The sequence below is a fragment of the Panicum hallii genome, chromosome 3 (assembly GCF_002211085.1).
Source record: "Panicum hallii strain FIL2 chromosome 3, PHallii_v3.1, whole genome shotgun sequence".
Taxonomy (NCBI): Eukaryota; Viridiplantae; Streptophyta; class Magnoliopsida; order Poales; family Poaceae; genus Panicum; species Panicum hallii.
The window spans coordinates 61,879,745-61,899,516 of record NC_038044.1 but is presented as its reverse complement, the minus strand read 5'-3'; the positions used below and the strand labels follow the sequence as shown (position 1 = coordinate 61,899,516).

The 19,772-nt window shown below is 51.5% G+C and overlaps 5 protein-coding genes and 2 pseudogenes across 5 annotated transcripts; 4 read left to right on the top strand and 3 right to left on the bottom strand.

The window, feature by feature from the left end:
• Window positions 1–2,335: 2,335 nt before the first annotated feature.
• LOC112885615 lies at window positions 2,336–2,886 on the bottom strand (annotated as a pseudogene).
• A 639-nt stretch (window positions 2,887–3,525) lies between these two features.
• On the top strand, window positions 3,526–4,021 carry LOC112885614 (annotated as a pseudogene).
• A 100-nt stretch (window positions 4,022–4,121) lies between these two features.
• LOC112885613 lies at window positions 4,122–4,801 on the bottom strand. Its single transcript, XM_025951196.1, has one exon. The coding sequence runs from the start codon at window positions 4,799–4,801 to the stop codon at window positions 4,271–4,273; it is 531 nt and encodes a 176-aa protein (XP_025806981.1). The 3' UTR covers window positions 4,122–4,270.
• Window positions 4,802–6,157: 1,356 nt separating this feature from the next.
• Window positions 6,158–7,268, top strand: LOC112888069. Its single transcript, XM_025954413.1, has one exon. It carries the CDS (start codon window positions 6,417–6,419, stop codon window positions 6,981–6,983), a length of 567 nt encoding a protein of 188 aa, XP_025810198.1. The 5' UTR covers window positions 6,158–6,416; the 3' UTR covers window positions 6,984–7,268.
• A 393-nt stretch (window positions 7,269–7,661) lies between these two features.
• Window positions 7,662–8,392, top strand: LOC112887982. Its single transcript, XM_025954289.1, has one exon. The coding sequence runs from the start codon at window positions 7,697–7,699 to the stop codon at window positions 8,246–8,248; it is 552 nt and encodes a 183-aa protein (XP_025810074.1). The 5' UTR covers window positions 7,662–7,696; the 3' UTR covers window positions 8,249–8,392.
• A 977-nt stretch (window positions 8,393–9,369) lies between these two features.
• Window positions 9,370–9,900, top strand: LOC112885612 (antifreeze protein Maxi-like). Its single transcript, XM_025951195.1, has one exon. It carries the CDS (start codon window positions 9,370–9,372, stop codon window positions 9,898–9,900), a length of 531 nt encoding a protein of 176 aa, XP_025806980.1.
• A 1,456-nt stretch (window positions 9,901–11,356) lies between these two features.
• Window positions 11,357–14,391, bottom strand: LOC112885611 (putative transcription factor bHLH056). The gene is made up of 5 exons (XM_025951194.1): window positions 14,285–14,391; window positions 13,682–13,997; window positions 12,276–12,338; window positions 12,076–12,141; window positions 11,357–11,791 (listed from the first exon to the last, which is right to left on the bottom strand). Exons 1-5 carry the CDS (start codon window positions 14,389–14,391, stop codon window positions 11,357–11,359), a joined length of 987 nt encoding a protein of 328 aa, XP_025806979.1.
• Window positions 14,392–19,772: the final 5,381 nt, after the last annotated feature.

Genomic DNA, 19,772 nt, shown 5'->3' with positions numbered 1-19,772 from the left:
CAATATTGGATATCAACCTTTGCAACACTAAATATTTGAACCAAAATTAAATCATCAGGTGCAGCTGATTCGAGACAAAACAATCCAACCGCAACATCATTTTATGCCTCAAGATGCTACTTGAAATAAATCTATGAGACATCAATAATAACCAACCGATACATTTTTAATCACCTCATGCAACATCCGAGAACTACACTTTGCAACATTCAGTATAAACTATCGCAACAACACCAAAATCGTATATTCAATTGATATATCCTCAAATCTGTACAATTATACATAATTGCAACAAATCGAATAAATGTTTATAACATCCAAGTCAAGTCACTGCAACATCCAAATAAAAAGGTACCACAACATCCAAATCAAAAAGGCACTGCACACTACTAGAAAAATAGACTTTTGCCACACAAAAATTACGGCAACATATAAATTATTGCAATAAGTAGATAATATTGCCACAACTTGAAATTTGGTGGCAATATATATGTTGTATTGCCACGAATTTTATTGCATTGCCATATGTTCAATTTTCATTGCAATAGGTTAACATCTATTGTAACGTTAGCTTATGTTGTTGCATTAAGGTCATTATTTTGCCATGAATATTTCAAAAAATGGTTGCAACAAAAAAATTATTATTGCCATGAGTGAAGTAGTGTTGCAATATATGAATATTATTGCCATATTTTCTAACTATTGCAAATTTTTTATTCATTCTCATGGTGAATAGAGAGGATAAGAGTAGACTATTAGCAAAATATACAACAAAAGTTGCTCTAGTGTAGTGGTAAGGTTTGTAATCCTTTAGATCTAAGATTCAAAGCCAATTAGCAGCAATTTTTATAATTTTTTACCTTTCAATTATTTTTTGCCACAAAAATATATCATTAAAAGAATACTTTATTGCCATCATTTAAAAAATATGGTGGTTTTCTTGCCACGACCATATTTGTTGTAATTGTTACTGTTGTTGCAATATTAATATATTATTGCCATGATATCGGTCATTACAACTACTATCTAATACAATGCTTCATTGCCACGGCTACCAACGAGGCAACGACCATCGTGGCAATTGATATATATTACCACGATTTGGCCCTTATTGCTACAGTTACTCAGCATTGCAAGAGTCCAAATTTTTAGTAATTGTACAACATCTGTAACGTCTAATAATCCCTACCGCAACAATATGATTTACCTTTTGAAATACAAGCACGGGAAGCGCGGGAAGGAACCTGTCTTTCCTGTTGAGAATAGAGGTATGGATGGTCCTGTACCTCCCTTGGATGGCGGGCGGGCAGTTAGGCTTCATGGTCGCATGGTGGTGGTTCTGCTTGCCGAGAGTGACGTATGAGATCTCGTAAGTGCCGAATTGACGACAGCAGCAGCTTGACTCAAAACTAGTCGGTACCAGCGTATTCATGGAGGAGACAGCACCTCCAACCTTAAGTCGATGGAGCCGCACCTGAAACCACAGGATGAGACCTGCGTGCTGTGGCTTCGGGAGGGAGGGGGTGGTATTGGAGGCCGGATATCCTACGCCGATGCATAAAACGAGCTGGCATCTCGCGGAGAGAAAATAAGATGCGCTGAGAAGGAGTTAGCCAGTCAAATAAGATGGATAATGCTTTATAATAATATATGGATGGTATCATGCCACGTAATCGTCTGAAGGGAGGACGCGCGTCCGGTTAAAGAAAAGAAACAAATTCCTCCTTCAGCTTCACCCATGCTGTCATGCATGCTCAACCAGCAAGAGATTGAGCAAAGGAATTGAATTCCTTTTTCAGAAATAGGAAATACTATTTCTTAGGACGCAGGGACAATCCCTGACTTTGTTCGTTGGTTGGTCTCAAGTTAAAACTCTGTTATACACGTTAATCAAGATGATTCCACAGACTTGCACAATGTAGAACACATGCAAGCCTTGCAAGCAGAGGAATAACCGAATAAGGTAGGTCAGAAACTTGTCAAACACAGTACAAAGATTATCTTGGCTGTCTGATTGCTATCAAACTTCTCTTCGTTCTCGCCATTTTCCAGAGGGACCTGCTGCTCCTGCTACGGTCATCCGCTCCTCTCGGTTCGCTCCAAACGTTTCCCAAACGCGATAAGAAATCTATGATTGGTCGCATGATTTACCGTCGTCGTCGTTTGGTCCTTGGCTGAAGCTTTTTTTTTTCCCCTTCTCCTCTTTCTAAGAAGTAAAGCATCGCAGGACTGAACGGCAAGCCCAAAAAACGACATGTAATGTCCATGAATCATGATGAAAACATGAACAGACTGGTGCATGCATGTGTGTGATGCAATAACAAAAAAGAGTGAATCAGTAGATGATTACATTTCTTATTGATCTATTACAGAATCTCCAGCCACGCCACATGAGGCACCAAGAAGAACCAGGTGCCACGCGCAAGCATGCCCAGCTTAAGCTGACGGTGTTGAGCAGCGCGGTGGTCACGGAGGCGAGCTGGTCGAACTCGCGGTTCGCCGCGGCCATCGTCCTGCCCGCGGCGCCGCCCCCGAGCGCGGCGTCGCAGCCGCCCCCGGCCTGCCGCGCGAGCATGAACATCGCGTGCGCGGCGTCCCAGCCCCACGCCGCCGCGTACCCGCGCATGATCTGCAGCGCCGGCACCGACCCCGCGCCGTACAGGAGCGCGCACGCCCGCAGCGCGCCCCGCGCGGCGGGGTCGCGCTCGCCGCGCGCCAGCCTCGCCGCGGCGGCCCCGGCCGCGGCCATGAGGAGGTCCCCGGGACGGACCGCAGCCGGGACACGCAGAAGGCTACGTCCGCGAAGTCGCGGATCGCGTTGCACGAGTCGGCGCCCGCGCCGGCGAGGGCGAGGATGGGAGACGCGCCGAGAAGGGAGGTCCTCATTTTGGTTGCTGGTTGCTATGCTAGCTTGTGTGCTAGCCTTTCTTCACCTGGTCTCCTTTTTAGGCAGGGGAAGAAAATCGTTGTCACGGCCTCAAATATTTGTTCAATTATTTTTTGTGCATCAAGATCCTTTTTGGTATCAAACAATCAATAAAAAAATATTATATATAGTATCTAAAAAAGGTCCAATTGCAATGCTTCATCAATTCAGCAAATACATGCAAGTGAAGAAAGGCGAAAAAGATTCTTGTGAACAAATCTTGAGCTGAGACAACTGTTCTGATATCAATGGTTCTACTGAATATTACATCCCATGTTCCACCAAAATTATTTATAAGATCACAACAAATCTTAAACAGACTTGGAAACCGAATCATTGGCGGAGGAATCTCCCCCAACCATACATCTTTTCATCAAATATCTGAACTTTAATTGTTCTGAACTTCTGATATCCCACGTTATGTATGGAGAGGAAACCACACTTGTCCAAGAAAAATTAATGGCTTCACACCAAAATCATTTATTTCACTCCAAACACATTGTGACCTTGTGATCTTAGACCAAAACCAAAATCAAGCGAAGTATTAATATAGATATAGATAGCATCCCTCAGACAAAGACTAGTAGAGAGGCCACACCATGGCTGCCTCAGCTCTGACGCTCTCCCTCCTCTTCGCGGCCGTCCTCTGCGTCGGCTCCGGCGCCGCCGGGGCGGACAGGGCGCTGGACGACGTGTGCAGATCGCTGGGCGCGTACTACATCACGCCGGAGCTCTGCAAGTCCGCGCTCTGCCACGACCCGTCGTCGCCGTGCCGCGGCGCGCGCGGTGGCGGGGCTCGCGGCCAGGGACAGCGCCCGGGCCGCGGCGTCCGGATCCGCGGAGCCGGCGGCGAAGGCGGGCCTGCAGTCGTGCCTGCAGCTGTACACTGGCTTCGTGCCGGCGCTGGAGTGGGCGGCGGGGTCCGTGGCCGCGGGGCGGTTCCCCGGCGCCCGGGAGCTGCTGGAGGCGGCGCACCACATGGCCGCGGGGTGCGAGGGCTTGGCCGGGGCGGCGATCCCCAGGGAGAACGACGGCTTCTTTGAGGCGGCCTTCGTCGCGCACGCTGTCCTCGCCTACGTGTCCAAGCTCTACTGACCAGCACAGCACAGGCCGCCGCCATCGTTTCAATTTTATCGTTCATGTCGTGCACACAATCTACTGCACGGTGCATCAAGAACACAGTGAACAGTAAAGCCAAGGAATAACAATCGGTCGCACTATCGATCCATTACTGAAAAAATCCGACACATGTGGCCATGCAACAAGGAACAAGTAATGCCACTTGTTCGCCACGGCACGTGCACGTAACGGTAGGGCGCCCGGCCCCGCCGGCCGGCCGGCGACCTAGTCGACGACGTTGAGCAGCGCGGTGGCCATGGCGGAGAGCTGGTCGAACTCGCGGTTGGCCGCCGCCATCCCGCCCGCGGCGGAGCCCGCGAGCGCGGCGTCGCACCCGATCCCGGCCTTCCCCGTGAGCAGCAGCAGCGCGCGCGCGGCGCCCCAGGCCCGCGCCGCCGCGTACCCGCGCATGAGCCGCAGCGCCGGCACCGACGCCGCGCCGTACAGGAACACGCACGCCCGCAGCGCGTCCCGCGCGGCCGGGTCGCGATCGCCGCGCGCCTCCGCCGCGGCGGCGGCGGCGTCCCCGGCCGAGGCGCCGCTCGCCGCGGCCAGGTCAGCGGCCATGAGGAGGTGGCCGTGCCGGTCCGCGACGGCGGCCCCCGGGACGGACCCCAGCCGCGCCGCGCAGAAGGACACGTCGACGAAGTCGCGGATCGCGTTGCACGAGTCGGTGACGGCGTCGGCGGCCGCGACGCCGCAGCAGCCGAGCGCGACGGCGGCGGCGAGAGCGGCGGCGAGAAGTGAGGTCCTCATTCTGGCGGAGTGCTAGCTGCTGGCTGGGGCCTTGGAATATGGTGTGGGTGGTTGACCTAAATGAATCGATAGCTCGTCGTCTTCGCCTTCGCGTTACATACAGGCAGCTGGATTAGGCTGGGATATCTCTGTTTTAGGCAGTGGATGAAGATCATACCCCCACAGCCTCGAATAGTTGGTCGATTTTTACGCTAAGCGTACAAATAAAGAACGCATCAAGATCGTTTTATTTGTATGCCAACTAATCAATGCTATCGATCTATTTCTGTCGACTAGAAGGTTTCCAAGTACAAGGATTCAGCAAATGCACGCAAAGAAAGAACTCAATGCGTTGCTGTCATGGCCATTATTCACTTGAGAAAATGAGCACATGCAGAAGGATCGGAAGGCGAAAAAGGCTCTCCATGATTCCATATTGGTGACCCGCACAGGCGCATGCATACGGACGGCGCGCCGCCGGCTCTCCCGCCGTTGAGGTTAGGTGACCTGCTGCCAAACTGCTAACCAACCAGATAGGGAAGTGATGCTCACGGATCCGGCAGGCGCTGTCGTTTTCGTTGCTTCGGCGTGCGTGCTCGTGAATGGCATCCGGCAGGCGCAGACTTCTGACTGCTGGAGCGATCGAGACGAGACGTTGATGCAGAGGCGCATCCAACCAGCTACGCTTGGATTGGATCACGTTGCCGCCACCAAGGAATGAAGGAAAACCGGTTGCGACTTGCGAGGATGAGGCGGCGGCAAGTTGGGCTGCGAGCATAGATGGACGGAGCCGGCAAGCGGCAAGCACGAACCCTTGTCGGCCTGCGAGCGAGGCTTCCGTGGCGAGCGAGAGAACTCGCCCAGTCGCCCATGTGGTGGAGATAGACCACGGCTCCACAAACTGCATTGAATCCAGTCTAGCGCTCGAGCCATTCATGAGCGCAGTGACTGTTGCCACCGCTGAGGCTGCGGGGTAGTTGGTCGGTGACCTTGACGGCTTGACCCGCTGGTCGTCGATGCCTCCATGGATCGGTCGGTCCGGCTGCCGCAGCGGCAGACGCGGCCGGCGATATTGTTGTACAGCTGCTCTGCACGACGGCCGGCCGGCGCCCGGTACGTAGCGCCTCACTGCCGCGTCCTCGCACGATTAATTCCGGCACCTCATTGCTCCTGTATCAGTATCAGTGTACACACACACACACATGTACACACACTGAGCCTGGCAGATCTTTGCAACTCGAACACGATGAACACTTGACAGGATTGCCTGGGAGCATCACCGCATCTATCATGGTAACCTAGGCGTTGAGAAAACGATGGAGCATTATCTACTACAGTACGCGGAGCACATTTCTGATGGGAGTTGGCAGCCACAGTCATCATCAGCCGTTGAGGGAAAGAAAAAACCGCAACGAGACGGGACAGACGGAGAACGACGGGAGTGCGGCTGCGGCGGCAGGCTCATCAAGATCGCCGGGCAAGGGAACCGGCGCCGCAACCCATGCTTGCACACTAAATGCGCGGCGGCACGGGAACACCTCCGTCCCCCATCGCTCTCCAGAACATCCCGTCCCTGCGTCCGTGACCCAAACCGAACCAAGAAACGGATTGGGAGGCAACGGCACAGGCCAGCGCCATGGCGTCGGTGTCCTCCTCTCCCATGCTCGCCGCCGCCGTCCTCGTGCTCCTCCTCCTCTCCTCTGCCGGCGCAGTCGAGGCTGCTGCTGCGCCGGCGCTGGACGAGGTGTGCGGGAGGCTGGGTGGCTACTACGTGACCCCGGCCCTCTGCGCGTCCGCGCTCTGCGCCGACCCCTCCGCGCCCTGCCGCGCCGCACGCGACGCGCCCGCGGTGGCGGCGCTGGCCGCCCGGCTCGCGGCCGACAACGCCACGGCGGCCAGGGACAGCATCGAGGCCGTTCTCTCCTCCTCCCCGTCGCCGCCCTCCGCGGGCCCTGCCTCCGCCGCCGCGCGGTCGTGCCTGCAGCTGTACGCGGGCGCGGTCCCGGCGCTGCGGTGGGCGGCGCGGGCCGTGGCCGCGGGCCGGTACCGCGGCGCGCGGGAGGTGCTGCAGGCGGCGCAGTACGTGGCCGCCGGGTGCGAGGGCATGGCCGGGGACGCCGCCGCGCTGCCGCGCGAGAACGGCGGGTTCGGCGACATGGCCTTCGTCGCGCACGCCGTCGTCGCCTCCATGGCCACCGACTGATACGCATCGATCCTTCGACTGACGACTCCTCGACTCGCCTTCTTGGCTAAGCTCCTGCGGTCCTGCCCGTACAAGCACAGAAGCTCGCTGTAATAATCAATGTGCTGTTGCAGCAACAGCTTGTATCGTGTCCTGCCATGTCGATCCATGAACAGACTAGAATCTGTGGGCTGTGGTGTTTCTTCATCCCGTGCAAATTCGATTCGCACGCTTGATCTACTGCTGCACGTACTGAGATTTCCTCGACCTCAAATTTCATCATTTGAAATGCATATGGCAATGGGTGGAAATTATAAACCAGAACAAGGAATCCATTGAGATTGAAATCTGTAATCATGATTGTGTCTAGAGCTTTCCATTTCCTGTAATCATGATTTAATTGCAGTGCCTAATTCAGAATAGACGGCTAAGATCTGCCCGTGGATTGATCAAACGAGGAAGACGACGACGCATTGATTCCTGCTTCAACCTCCAAGCGGTGACCGTTGAGACAGACGAGAGCACAAATCCGATGACGCACACAGGCGTCGCGTGCCTCCATTGATTAGCTCACCTACCCACAAGGCCACCACCAAAGGAGCAAGCAACAAGTGGTGAGCGCTCCGATCCAGCGGCGGCGCAGACACAGCCAGGCCAGGCCCCGCGAAGTAAACCATCCGCCACCAACAAAAGGACACCCACCGCGGCGAGCGCGAAAGAAGCAGCAAGCCACCATGGGCTGGGTCCGCCCGCTCCTCGCCGCCGCCGCGCTCCTCTGCTGCTGCTGCTACGGCGGCGCGGCGGCGGACGCGGTGGCCGAGTCGTGCGACGCGATCCGCGACTTCGTGGACGTCTCCTTCTGCGCGTCGCGGCTGCGGTCCGTGCCGGGCGCGGCCGCCGCGGACCGGCACGGCCACCTGCTCATGGCCGCAGACCTGGCGGCCGCGAGCGGGGCCTCGGCGCGGGACGCCGCGGCGGCGTTGGCACGCGACGCCGAGGGGACCGGCGGCGGCGGCCCTGCGGCGCGGGACGCGCTGGAGGCGTGCGGGATCCTGTACGGGGCGGCGTCGGTGCCCGCGCTGCGGCTCATGCGCGGGTACGCGGCGGCGCGGAGCTGGGGCGCCGCGCGCGCGCTGCTGCCGCTGACCGGGCAGGCCGGGATCGGGTGCGACGCCGCGCTCGCGGGCGCGGGATCCGCGGCGGCCGCGGCCGGGATGGCCGGAGCCAACCGCGAGTTCGACCAGCTCTCCACAATGGCCACCGCGCTGCTCAACAAGGCCAGCTAAAGCCGTGGGTGTTGTGCCGTGGCAACTGGCATGGCATGCGCGCTGCGGTGATGCGGCGGCTGGATCTTCCGGTGTGTCGTGTACTCGTGTGACATGGCTGGCTGCATCTGGAGGAACGGATCAATGTAATCAACCTCTAATTCACTGTGTTCTTGTTGCTTCGTACATGTCGATCATGATTGGACCTGCCGTCGTTCGTCGATCATCCATGGCATGGCATTGTTTGTGCAGTCTGCAGTGTCAGATTTTGTTATGCTGAACTGTGAACTCTTTGCTGTTACAGCCATCCGGTTTATCCCGCGATCTTCATCGCCCCCGTCCAGATCCATTCCTCAAACTTGAGTTGCTCCTTCTTCAAAATCTTCTCGATCGCCATTTCGTTGCGCAACCCCAAAACTAAAGTTTTTATGCTAGAGAGCACGGGAAAGAGAGATGATATTTCCTTTCCAGGCTGTTACAAAAAAGATGCGAACAACACTCCCTGGACTCATCAACTCTTCGGTCGCTCTGCAGATTGAGGCCTCTTCAGTTACTCAACCGCAAGGAATTGTGATGTTGTCATTGCTCCGTACGTAGATTTGGTTGAACACGCTCCAGGTTTTCCCAAATCCTAACCCAACTACTTGTTCAGGTTGGTCAGCAAATTCTTCAGGCAACTTCTGAAAGAAAAAAATCTTCAGGCCACATGGTCTATGGATATAGTTGAACAGACTTGGAAACTGAACCTTAGGAGGAAGAAATCTCTGAACTTCAATTGTTCTGATTCTGATATCCCCTGTTATATATGGAGAGGAAGAAAGATGGATCCTATACCACGCCTGGCCAAGAAAAACTGATAGCAAGAAGGCAACCGATTGAACGGAGCAGAACCAATCCACCGGAATCAACAATGCATTACGCATGCATGCACATCCAAATCATTTATTTCACCCCCAAACGCATTGCGACCTTGTGATTGCATACCAAAACCAGAATCAAAGCAAGCATTAATAAGTATATAAAATCCTCTTCGCCGATATATATAGATACAAATATACAATCCATGATCCGTCACGCAGAGAAGAGGCTAGTAGTAGAGAGAGCTCGGGGCTGGTGAGCAGAGCAGAGACCACCGCACGACCATGGCTGCCTCAGGCCTGATGGTCTCCCTACTATTCGCGGCGGCCGCCGCCGCCTGCGGCGCCGCCGGGGCGAGCACGGCGCTGGACGAGGTGTGCGGGGTCCTGGGCGGGTACTACGTGACGCCGGCGGCCTGCGCGTCGGCGCTCTGCCGCGACCCCTCGCCGCCGCCGTGCCGCGCCGCGCGCGACGCGGGCGCGGTGGCGGCGCTCGCGGCCCGGCTCGCGGCGGCGAACGCCACCGCGGCCAGGGACAGCGTCGCGGCTGCCGCGGCGGCGGCCGCGGAGCCGGCGGGCCTGCGGGCGTGCCTGCGGCTGTACGACGGCGCCGCGGCGGCGCTGGAGTGGGCGGCGGGGTCCGTGGCCGCGGGGCTGTACCCGGGCGCCCGGGAGGTGATGCAGGCGGCGCAGTACGTGCCCGCCGGGTGCGACGGCGTGGCCGCCGGGGCGGCGGTGCCCGCGGAGAACGGCGGCTTCGACGCGATGGCCACCGTGGCGCACGCCGTGCTCGCCTCCTTGTCCAAGAGCCACTGACCATCTGTCCGTATAATCTCGCTGTAATAATCAAGACGCTGTGACTGTAACCGCAACTCCATGCACGAACCCGTCATTATGTTGCATTTGACGACAAGCTTCAGATCGAGTTCGTCCTGTCGTTCGTGCCTTGCGCGGCATCAGAGTTGCTAACCTGGCGCTGTGGATTCACCGACTTGCCGAAGGCAAGTCCGTGGATCACTGTAGCGGTGACTTCCGGGCGTTCATTCGCGGGTGGATGGACGAGATCTATAGGCAACAGCACTCATGCTACGGTGATCTATGAACAGCAAATTTGTACGGTTGTTTGTTGATTGGAGAACAGGGAGAAGATGATCTTTTGAGGTCTGGTGTTGGGGCCATTTTATTTGCTTTCACGAATCACGAGCAAGTGGTTCATCGGGCACGATAGGTCCAACGTAGAAGGCCCAAGTTCTGTGACTCTAGTAGCAGCGCTTCAGGTTGGTGTAAGCTCTAGTCGTCCAAATAAATGAAACTGCAGAGACGTCGGGTATATATTATTACATAACACATACTGAAGAAATCTGCACGCATGCTGTCAGCAAATCTACCATGCTAGTAGTGAGGCGGCCTGTTTGGATTTAGTTACTAATTAAAAGTATTAAATATAGATTAATAATAAAATTAATTGCATAATCCTTCAGCTAATTCGTGAGATGAATCTATTAAGTCTAATTAATCTATGATTAGTCCATGTGATGCTACAGTAAATATGTATTAATCATAGATTAATTAAGCTTAATAATTCATCTCGTGAATTAGCCCTAGATTTCTGCAATTAGTTTTATAATTAGATCATGTTTAGTGCTACTAGTTAGCATCGAACGTAAGATGTGATAGAGCTAAATTTTAGTTCTTAAAATCCAAACACCTCTAAGCGTTCCATGTTAAAGTGGACGGCAAAATGATCTATTACTATCTACTTCTTCGGAAGAAAATTCCACCAATTATTTGATCTATCCTGGATCGTTGTCGAGATGTTTTTACTGGTAGCTAGAAACCTCCCAGTTATATACAAGATAGCCAAGGCCGGTGCCGAGATATTTTTGTGGTTCCAAGTTCAAGGTGGAATATTGCCAAGAACAGCCGCTATGTGTATGCCATTGAAATTGTTCTTATACTGGAGTAGAATGATTCTCCTCCATCTAGCAGCTAGGCGCCCTTCGTCTTGTTTTTGTCTTCCATATAGTGCACATAGGGTGTTATGCTGTTATACATATATGCAAAGCTTGTATATGCAGAACACCGGACCAAAATTAAAGTTTTCAAGGACAGCGTGCATGGAAACACATTCAAAATCAGTAAAGGCACGATTCAATTTAATTCAATCCTCAAAACTTGAAGTTTTTTGGATTTTTATTCATTTCATGCAGACAAGACACCTCTAAATTCTGTGAAAATCCCTGTGTCCAAAATCAAACGATCGTCAGCAAGTTCAGTGTTTCTGGCGCAGTCTCCTACCGCCCTTTCCCTTCCTGCTGCTTGAGCCATGTCGACGGCTGGCAGACGACCCGGCACCTCCCGGCTCTACCGCCGCAGCCCTCGGAGGAGGCGCCGCCGGGTACGACAGGAGCGCCGCGGATGCGGATGCAGGCATCATCACCGGCACGGCAGCAGGGTAGTGGGGCATCTGATGAAGCATGGCCCCGAAGGGAACCATCGTCGTCGGAGCGGGGGCGAGGATCACCGGAGCCGCTGGCATCATCTGCACGGCGACCGGCGGCGCCTCTGGAGGCGCGTACCGCGGTTGCACGACAGGGACTGCCGCCGCCGCCGCCGGACGTGCAGGTCCGACGGACATTGCCTGGACATGCTGCTGCAGTGACTTCATGTACTGGATGGTCTGGTCCAGCGTCGAGGCCTGGTTGGACTGAAAATTGCAAAGTTCATGACCCTCCTAATAAATACTGAGTTAAAATGCTTTATATATGGATGCATATACTCCTAATCGATCTCTTTATCATGAGAAGCATACAAAAATTCAGACAGAACGATCAGATAGCATCTCCTGCACAATGTTTGTCTGCACATGACGCCACGACCACGAGGGGACAGATTCTTGAGTTCCGTAAATTTATCCAGATCGATGGGCACCGTGTCAGTTGCAAACTCAGCTTTGATGATCTCTCCTGAAGAACAAGTGATCTCACTCACCTTGTCGCATCCTGGGACGAGTTGCTGCAGAGTCTTGAACCTCTCGTTTATCTTATTCCTTCGTCTCTGCAAGCGGATTATGACTTTATGGCTGCAACTAGTTAACATAATTAAAGACGACTAATTTAACACTGTAATAGGAGCCTTTATATATTAAAAATGTAAGAAAGATGAGGTATTGCTTGCGCGTGCGTGCTTACCTTCTCGGTCAGGTTATGTGACCTCCTTGAAGATCCTCCTGATGCTGGCGCCTTTCTCATCTCCTATATCCGAAGCCGAGGCAAAACAAATAGGTATGAACTCAGTTGAAGTTGCAAATTATTTTCTCTTTCTCTTTAACTCTCCTAGCGCCGGCCATGAGTTCTGCGGGCCTGGGGCGAAAACTAAAAGCGAAATATTCTGTAGAACACAAACATTATTATGCTATTAATCGGTATGTCAAATGCAAAGGTAATTTTAGTGTACTACGGAAAGATGTTACCGCTAAATGCTTGCATAGATCCAAAGATGATGTTCATCGTCAGCGAAAGAAGTGGTATATATACCGATAAAAAAGAATTGTAGCATACAAAATATTAACAATAACACAGCATTCCTAGAGATGTAGAGATTATTCTAAACAATTTCTTGAAGCCATTTTGATAACTTGGGCTTGGTTTGTAGTACCTGCATGGTTAGACCTTAGCATCTACTGCCGCGATTTGTTCTCAGACATACGACACCATTGATTTTTCTCCTTTGTTTAACTCTTCGTCTTTTCAGTAGATATTTATGCAAACAGATAAATCTACATGTTGAGCATATAATACGTTTTGATGATAGATCTCCCATATGATTATATGAACATGCATGCACAGTGATCTGTCCTCATGCATGGGATGTGTATTGTCCACATTTCCGACGTGGAGATATTTGTCCCCTCAGTCTGGATGAGTGTCCCCCAACTCTCGGGACCCTGAACCTAGCTATACATAGGTATGGGCTATAGTGATTAAAACATGCAGTGAAATGATTAGAGGAAAGTTCTAGAGGCGAAGAGATCGAGCGAGCTGCAAGAAAATATCAACCCAGTTTGACGGCGGCGCCGCCTGCATGGCCTGCGTGTAGATGCAATTTTCGAGAGCCTGACCTAGCTCCCTCTAGATACGTTGTCCTCACTTGTGCATAACTCTTCACCTTCACCATTATCATTACATATTTTATACCAGGAATAAAAAAATGCTGTTTTACATGACGGTTGTCTTTTTTCAAGCCTCGATCGATCGGTTACGTTTGTCACTACTCACCACACGTGCGACGCGCTGATCTACTCGAGCTAGGGAGCGATGATGAGCTAATGGAAGTGCATGCGAGTGTGGCACTAACGGTAGAAAACATTGGAAGGAATGATTCAAAATTTTAGTCTGAAGCTTCGGTCAGGATAATAATAAGGACAAGGTTTGAAAACCAGCAGCAAACAATGCAAAAAAGTTTCTTGAAAGCCATTAGTGTGTCAATATAATCGACCACACAACTCGAATCTGCAAGAACAGCATGCATATGCGCACATATGCATGCACGTAGTAGTCTGTATCCATATACCAGATGCACGCACGTATATATGTACCTGCATGGTGCCGATCCCTTCCGTCACCGGAATTAGCTTTTCTTTCGAGTCCGTCGTCGTCGACGCATTATCGCTCGACCTCTTCTTCGCCGCCGGCACATCCCGGCCACCGCCGTCGTCGACGGCGAGCTCCTCGCCCCTGACGATCGTGCCAAGCCACGCCGCCATCTGGCCCTCCGACGGCGGCTCGAACCGCACCTCGGGCGGCGGCGACCAGTGGCAGGATTCGGCGGCTGGCTGCATCGTCCTCAACCCCGGTGCGCCGCCGGCTCCTCCCCCTCCTCGTTTCGACACCAGCTCGAAGAGATCATCCGCCCTGTACAGGAAAGGCGTGGTTTATATCATGCCGTTCATGCATGGAACCCTGTATCTTGTGCCATGCATCTTTTCCAGAACTTGAAACATGCATGCCGTCGATCTCAGCTAGATGCATGCATAGTCTTCTTCTTTTCCTTTTTTTTTCACTTTGCCAAAATAAAGCAGATAGCTAGACAAATCAATGGGGCATCGATCTCTCTGCGACACACGTGACTACTATATATATGCATGCATGGTGCATCTACATGAGTGATGAAGAAGATCAATCACGGCCTGAGGACGTACGTGGAGTAGTAATCCGCGATCATGTCGACGGCGTCGCCGCCGGCGGCCTCGCCGGAGTCGTCGGGGTAGCACCACCGTGGACCTGCAGCATGGCCGGGGCAGTTCATGTTTCTCAATACTAGCAAGTGAGAGCACTTGTTGGTTGTGTGTGCACTGTGCAGCTTGCGGACGACGGTTGGGAGAGAGAGGCAAAGCACGGCTTTAATTTGTTCCGTCGCCGCCGTTGCATATAGTCTACGATGTGGACACCGAGGCAGCAGTAGTATTGGTCCCGGGGGGGGGGGGGGTGCGGCTGGGGGCGGGGGGAGAGCAGGGGGGCACCAAGGTAGAAGACGACGAGCTAGGTCACGTGTACTAGCTAGCTTTCAGACCTCCTTGACCGACCAAGCTTGTCGCCTTGTCCGAACACGAGAGAGGCGGCTCCGTGGTCTAGGGGGAGTCGGCGGTGGCCCAGACCGGAATCCATGTTCCCGCGGCAGAGACACTACCGGCGCCGGCGGGGCTGTTCCATGGAGATCGATACTCCGGCGGCAGAGCTGCGCGGCGTTGGTCAACCTGAGCTACGGATATAGTAGTTGGTGGTACGGCGACTCGTTCGCCAGTCATTTACCCGCCCGGCCATGAGCCATGATCGTCATCCTCGTCGGATTTCGGTCCCTCCTTCCACATGATATTTCGCGAGTATCTTTTCACTTTTTATCTCCACCAGCTTGTCTCCCGAAGCTACTTCCTCCGCTCCTATTTTAGCTTTACTCTAAATCAAATTTCATTAATTTTTACAAACTCACAAACATCTACACAATCAAATTATTTTTTTAATTCCATCATGATATACTTACTCTCTGCTCTAAAATAAAGCTACGTTAAGGGTTCCAAATTTATCCAGAATATTTATTACATCTCGAGTTCCTTACCCACCCTAGCTAATTTACCCATTCTGCTCAAAACTAATTAGTACAACTCGAGAAAGAAGCCATAATCGGTACCCCATCCCATGCGCAGAACATCCGCCTTGCCCCCCACCGCATGTATTGTCGTTCTACTCCCATATCATCAAAACCAAGTGCTCCATCTCCTCCCCGCGCACCAAATCCCCGCTTGATAGGGGGCGTCTATGTATAGCGCGCGCGAGTGGGATTCATCCCGTTGCAGAAAGACTAGCGAGCGACTCCCCCGCCCCGCCCTCCGGCCTCCGTTCCGGCGGTGTAGACTCCGTCGGTCCGCCTCCACCGGCCACCGCCTCCTCCAGCTGCCGTGCCACCGTCCTGGACCCTGGCCCACCGGATATCTCACTGCCGCTTCCAGCCGGCGGCGTCCATGCCGCCTCATCGTGCCGTCCCGCAACTCACCGCCACCGCCTGTCCTCCCTGCCACCCGAAACCCCTTTTCGAAGTCCGGTGATCGTGATTGACGCCCTAACTCCGGCGGCGCTCGTCTCCACGAGGAAGATGAACAATGACGGCGCGGGCCCACGTGCAGCGAGCCTAGCGACTCCTCTGCGACGTTACGATTTCCCCTCACTCGCGCGGAGAATAGAGTCAGCGGCTCGATACGCAGCGCTTCTCTTTCAGCACCGAATCAGCGGCAGGACCGGCTCTAGGTCCATGCGGCGGAGGCGACTGCCGGGGGGCCATGGAGGAGGGGCCTAACATTTAATCTAAACTACAGGCCTGCTAATCTAATCGCATGACAGCAGTCAGGAGAAGACGAGTCGCCGTCCCTGTTCGCGTGAACCGCAGCCGGCCTACCGAGTTTCCGCCCAGACCCCCACGCCGGCACGCGCGCCCTGCACCCCCGCCTGCCCTGGTCTCCGCGAGACGGCGAGAGGCAAGACTGCGACTCTACCGGTCTGCCTATCGGCCATGAGTGCTGCTGCTGGCTGCTGCCCATCGGCCGTCGGGCCGTGGATTGCCCCTGGACCCTGGTGCTGCTGCCCATCGGTCGTGGATTGCCCCTGGACGCTGGTGCTGCTGCCTGATCAGCTGATTGGTAATTCTTATTTAATATTCATCTAGTGTCTTAGATACTTAGTTCTAAATTTCCAATTCCAGTGAGGCAATGATCATTACTTGCTTTTCTGATTAGATCTTAGATGTTGCCCAAGAAATAATTGTCAGGTTCTCAGAAAAGGAAAAAGAGAATGTCTCTGTCGGATCCTCTTAACTGTAGCCTCAGCTGAAAGAAATTTCTCAAAATTGAAACTACTAAGAAATTGTTTGAGGACAACTAAGTTACAAGAAAAATTGAATGGCTTGGCTATGTGCAGCGTTGAGAATGGCTATTTGAGGTAATCATACTCGTATTATTTTCCACTCCTTAGTTTGTATTATAGACATTGTTCTTCAAGAATTATATATATGCCATTAGTATTATTATCTCCTTTACCATGTTAAAAGAATTATTTAGCCTAAAAGACCCATAAAACCTAGTTCACTCGGGGGCACTCAGGCCCTGATCAGCTCCGAATCAGCGCGAGATCCACTTCCAGAAGCAGCCCCACCCAGTGAGTCACCATATAAACTGCAGCCATGAAGCAATCCCTTGCAAAAGCTGCAATGGAGGGCACGCGCAGACGTGGGACATTATTTGGGAAGTGTGATTTTTGGGTGAGGTTTGGAGCCGTGGTTGGTTTTGCTCAAGATTAGGAGATGGGCGGGAGTGCCAATGCAACATCCTCTTTGTCGGCTGTACCCCGTCCCCCGGCCCCTTCGGTGCGCATCTCGAGCCCTAGACAATGGTGGCAGCTATTTCCCTTGGGTTTCTACGGCAATAGCCGAGTGCAGCATGTGTCCTCCTCCACCGCAGCGACGCCTTTAGCGAGACGTGATTAACTAATTAAGGGCAAACGTATCTTTTCAACCCCCTCTTTAATCTGTTCCTAACTATTTTTCAAGACGGAGGGGATATGTGTCTTATCAGTGCATGTATTGAGTATTATGTAGATGTTAATTTATTTTAATTCCAACCGATCAAAGTTAAAATATATTCGACTTAGGATAAAACTAAAATAACCTATATTTTCTGGTCCACACACGAGTGAAGGGGTGACCTCTTCGTATAGCTCGCTCACGAAGCAATCAGCAGCGCAGTTGCAACTCGCTCGAACATGCAACGTATTCATGCATGCATGAGCCAAAAGAGATGGAACCTTCACCGAGGTCTGAAGGAGCCTGTACATACATACCAGTCAGTGTATGCGTACGTACAATCACGAGGTCGGCGTACGTGTCGTGGCAGACGTACACGTACAATGGATGCCTAGTGTGGATGCATGACTGGATGCGCATGCAACGGACGAATCCAGTGTACGTGTAGCTGGGTGACGTACACATGCAATGCCAATGCATGCCTAGATGAGGACGACATTTCGATCGTTCATTCACATCATGGTTCTACGACAACTCATGGATAGCGATGCAGCCATGCAGGCACGCATGCAGCACGCACGGCCACATATTTTGATCGACATTGCTAATCGAAGGTAAAGGTTTCATTTAAGGAAAACCTGATCGGATTATAGACAGCGCGTGGCAAATCTTAATCGTTGACAAACATAATGGAGCATTCGTTAATGACACGCGCACAATAATTAAACAACTTTCCATGTCAATTCAGATGAAAATAAAGCAGTTTCAACAAACATTTTTTAATAAAAGAACTTGATTCTACCGTTACATACCATGCATGCCTACGTTTCAGATTCTAATTAAGATCTCACAATAAGTATACAAACTAGAAAACTCGGGCGCTCTTACGCTGAGAACTTTGACCTTAGGAATGGTAGATACAGATGTGGCTTGTTGATAGAAATAACAAATTATTCTGCATTAAAAAAAAGAATGTAATCGATCCAGTGGCTGATGATCGAGATCTTTGACCTCAGGAGAGAGATAAATAACGTCACTTGATTAAACAGGAGCATGAAGAGAGGCAAATAAAGACGAGATATATAGCAGCTGGCCTCGCAGACGTCGTCGCAGTAGCAGCTGCGTCCGTCTCTAGGCTTGTACGCTAGCTCGCGTTTCGTCCTGAGAGGAACAGTACATTTATAGCAGTGTTCTAGTCGATCTCGATAAGCATATACATAGCTACCACGTTAAGGGTTCAAAATTCAGTGAAAATATTGTTACGTTTTCCCCTATTTTTTTTTACATGCAATATTGTTCCATCATATATATTCTACTTCTAGCTAGATTATTTGGGGGAGATATTTTAATTAAGATCATACAGTAAGAAAAAAAGACTCAAAAATAGGTATGCACACACTTAGGCTGAGATCTTTGGCCTCAGTAATGTTAAAGATGTAACTTGTTCACAGAAACAATTATTCTCTATATATGTCTCCCAGTTCAGAAAAATCGCAATAGTACAGTTAAATAATATACTCTATATCTAGATTTTTTGTGGACAATTTTTTTTTTCCAATTAGGATCTGATAATATTAAGTAAACAAGCAAACTCAAGAACAAGAACAGGTGGCCGGGCTATGAGCGGGATCTTTGGCGAAGACGAGGTGTACGCGTACCTTCAAGTAATTAAGGGCCTGTTCGGATGAATGGGAAAGAGAAAGAGAAAGTGCAAAATTTTTGCTCTTTTACACTTTTTTTGCACTTTTGGATCCAAACACCCCAAAGTGCAAAAGGGCAAATGCTACCGTAATTTTGCTAATTATGGATTAATTAGGCTTAATAGATTCGTCTCGTCATTTAGTCCTCATCTATGTAATTAGTTTTTTAATTAAACTATATTTAATACTTCTAATTAGCGTCCAAACATCTGATGTGACAGGAGCAAAATTTTTACCATTTACTCTTTTGCCATTTGGGGGTGGATCCAAAGAGCACCTAAGATGCGTACAGGCTAGACCGCTACGCATGCGATCTCGCTCGCTGCATCGATCCGTCCCTTAACTAGTAACCGGATCTTTCTCTAGCTGGCTCCATCTCTCTGCCGGCCGGCCTCGATCGCGGACGACGTCGCATGCAGCTGGGCGCTGCGCTCGTCGATCTCTAGGCATAAATGTTAAGCTACCGCAGTGTGCGATCAGATCGAGGAATCTAGTACTGTTATTAGCTAGTGCGTGTGTCTCGTGGACACACAGGCATCTATATGCGTACGTGGTTTTATATATATATATATATATATATATATATATATATATATATATATATATGTTAGGCTAGCTGTTAGTGCGTTAAGAGAGATGGATAGATATCAACTATATATATATATATATTCCATGCATCCCCCGCATCTCTATCCGGCGCAAGTAGTACAGCCTGATCCACCGTCGTCGCCGCCGCCGGCGGGCGGCCAGCCGCGGCCATTTTGGTGGCTGCCAGCTTGTTCAGCTCCCGCGGCACACGTGGCGGCCATGTCCGTTACTACTGGAAAAAAAATCTTTACAGGCTCTTTGCCAAGTGTCTTTTTTAGAAAACTAGGTAAAAATAATTTTTAAATTATATTTTGAAGTAGTAAATTAATTCAA

Excerpts from the sequence above, each read along its gene's own strand:
- LOC112887982 (XM_025954289.1), top strand. The coding sequence starts at position 7,697 with ATGGGCTGGGTCCGCCCGCTCCTCGCCGCCGCCGCGCTCCTCTGCTGC.
- LOC112885613 (XM_025951196.1), bottom strand. The coding sequence starts at position 4,801 with ATGAGGACCTCACTTCTCGCCGCCGCTCTCGCCGCCGCCGTCGCGCTC.
- LOC112885611 (XM_025951194.1), bottom strand. The coding sequence starts at position 14,391 with ATGAACTGCCCCGGCCATGCTGCAGGTCCACGGTGGTGCTACCCCGAC. Across the intron at positions 13,998-14,284 it reads ATCGCGGATTACTACTCCAC|GGCGGATGATCTCTTCGAGC; the intron begins GTACGTCCTCAG and ends TTTCCTGTACAG. Across the intron at positions 12,339-13,681 it reads AAGGGATCGGCACCATGCAG|GAGATGAGAAAGGCGCCAGC; the intron begins GTACATATATAC and ends CTTCGGATATAG.
- LOC112885612 (XM_025951195.1), top strand. The coding sequence starts at position 9,370 with ATGGCTGCCTCAGGCCTGATGGTCTCCCTACTATTCGCGGCGGCCGCC.
- LOC112888069 (XM_025954413.1), top strand. The coding sequence starts at position 6,417 with ATGGCGTCGGTGTCCTCCTCTCCCATGCTCGCCGCCGCCGTCCTCGTG.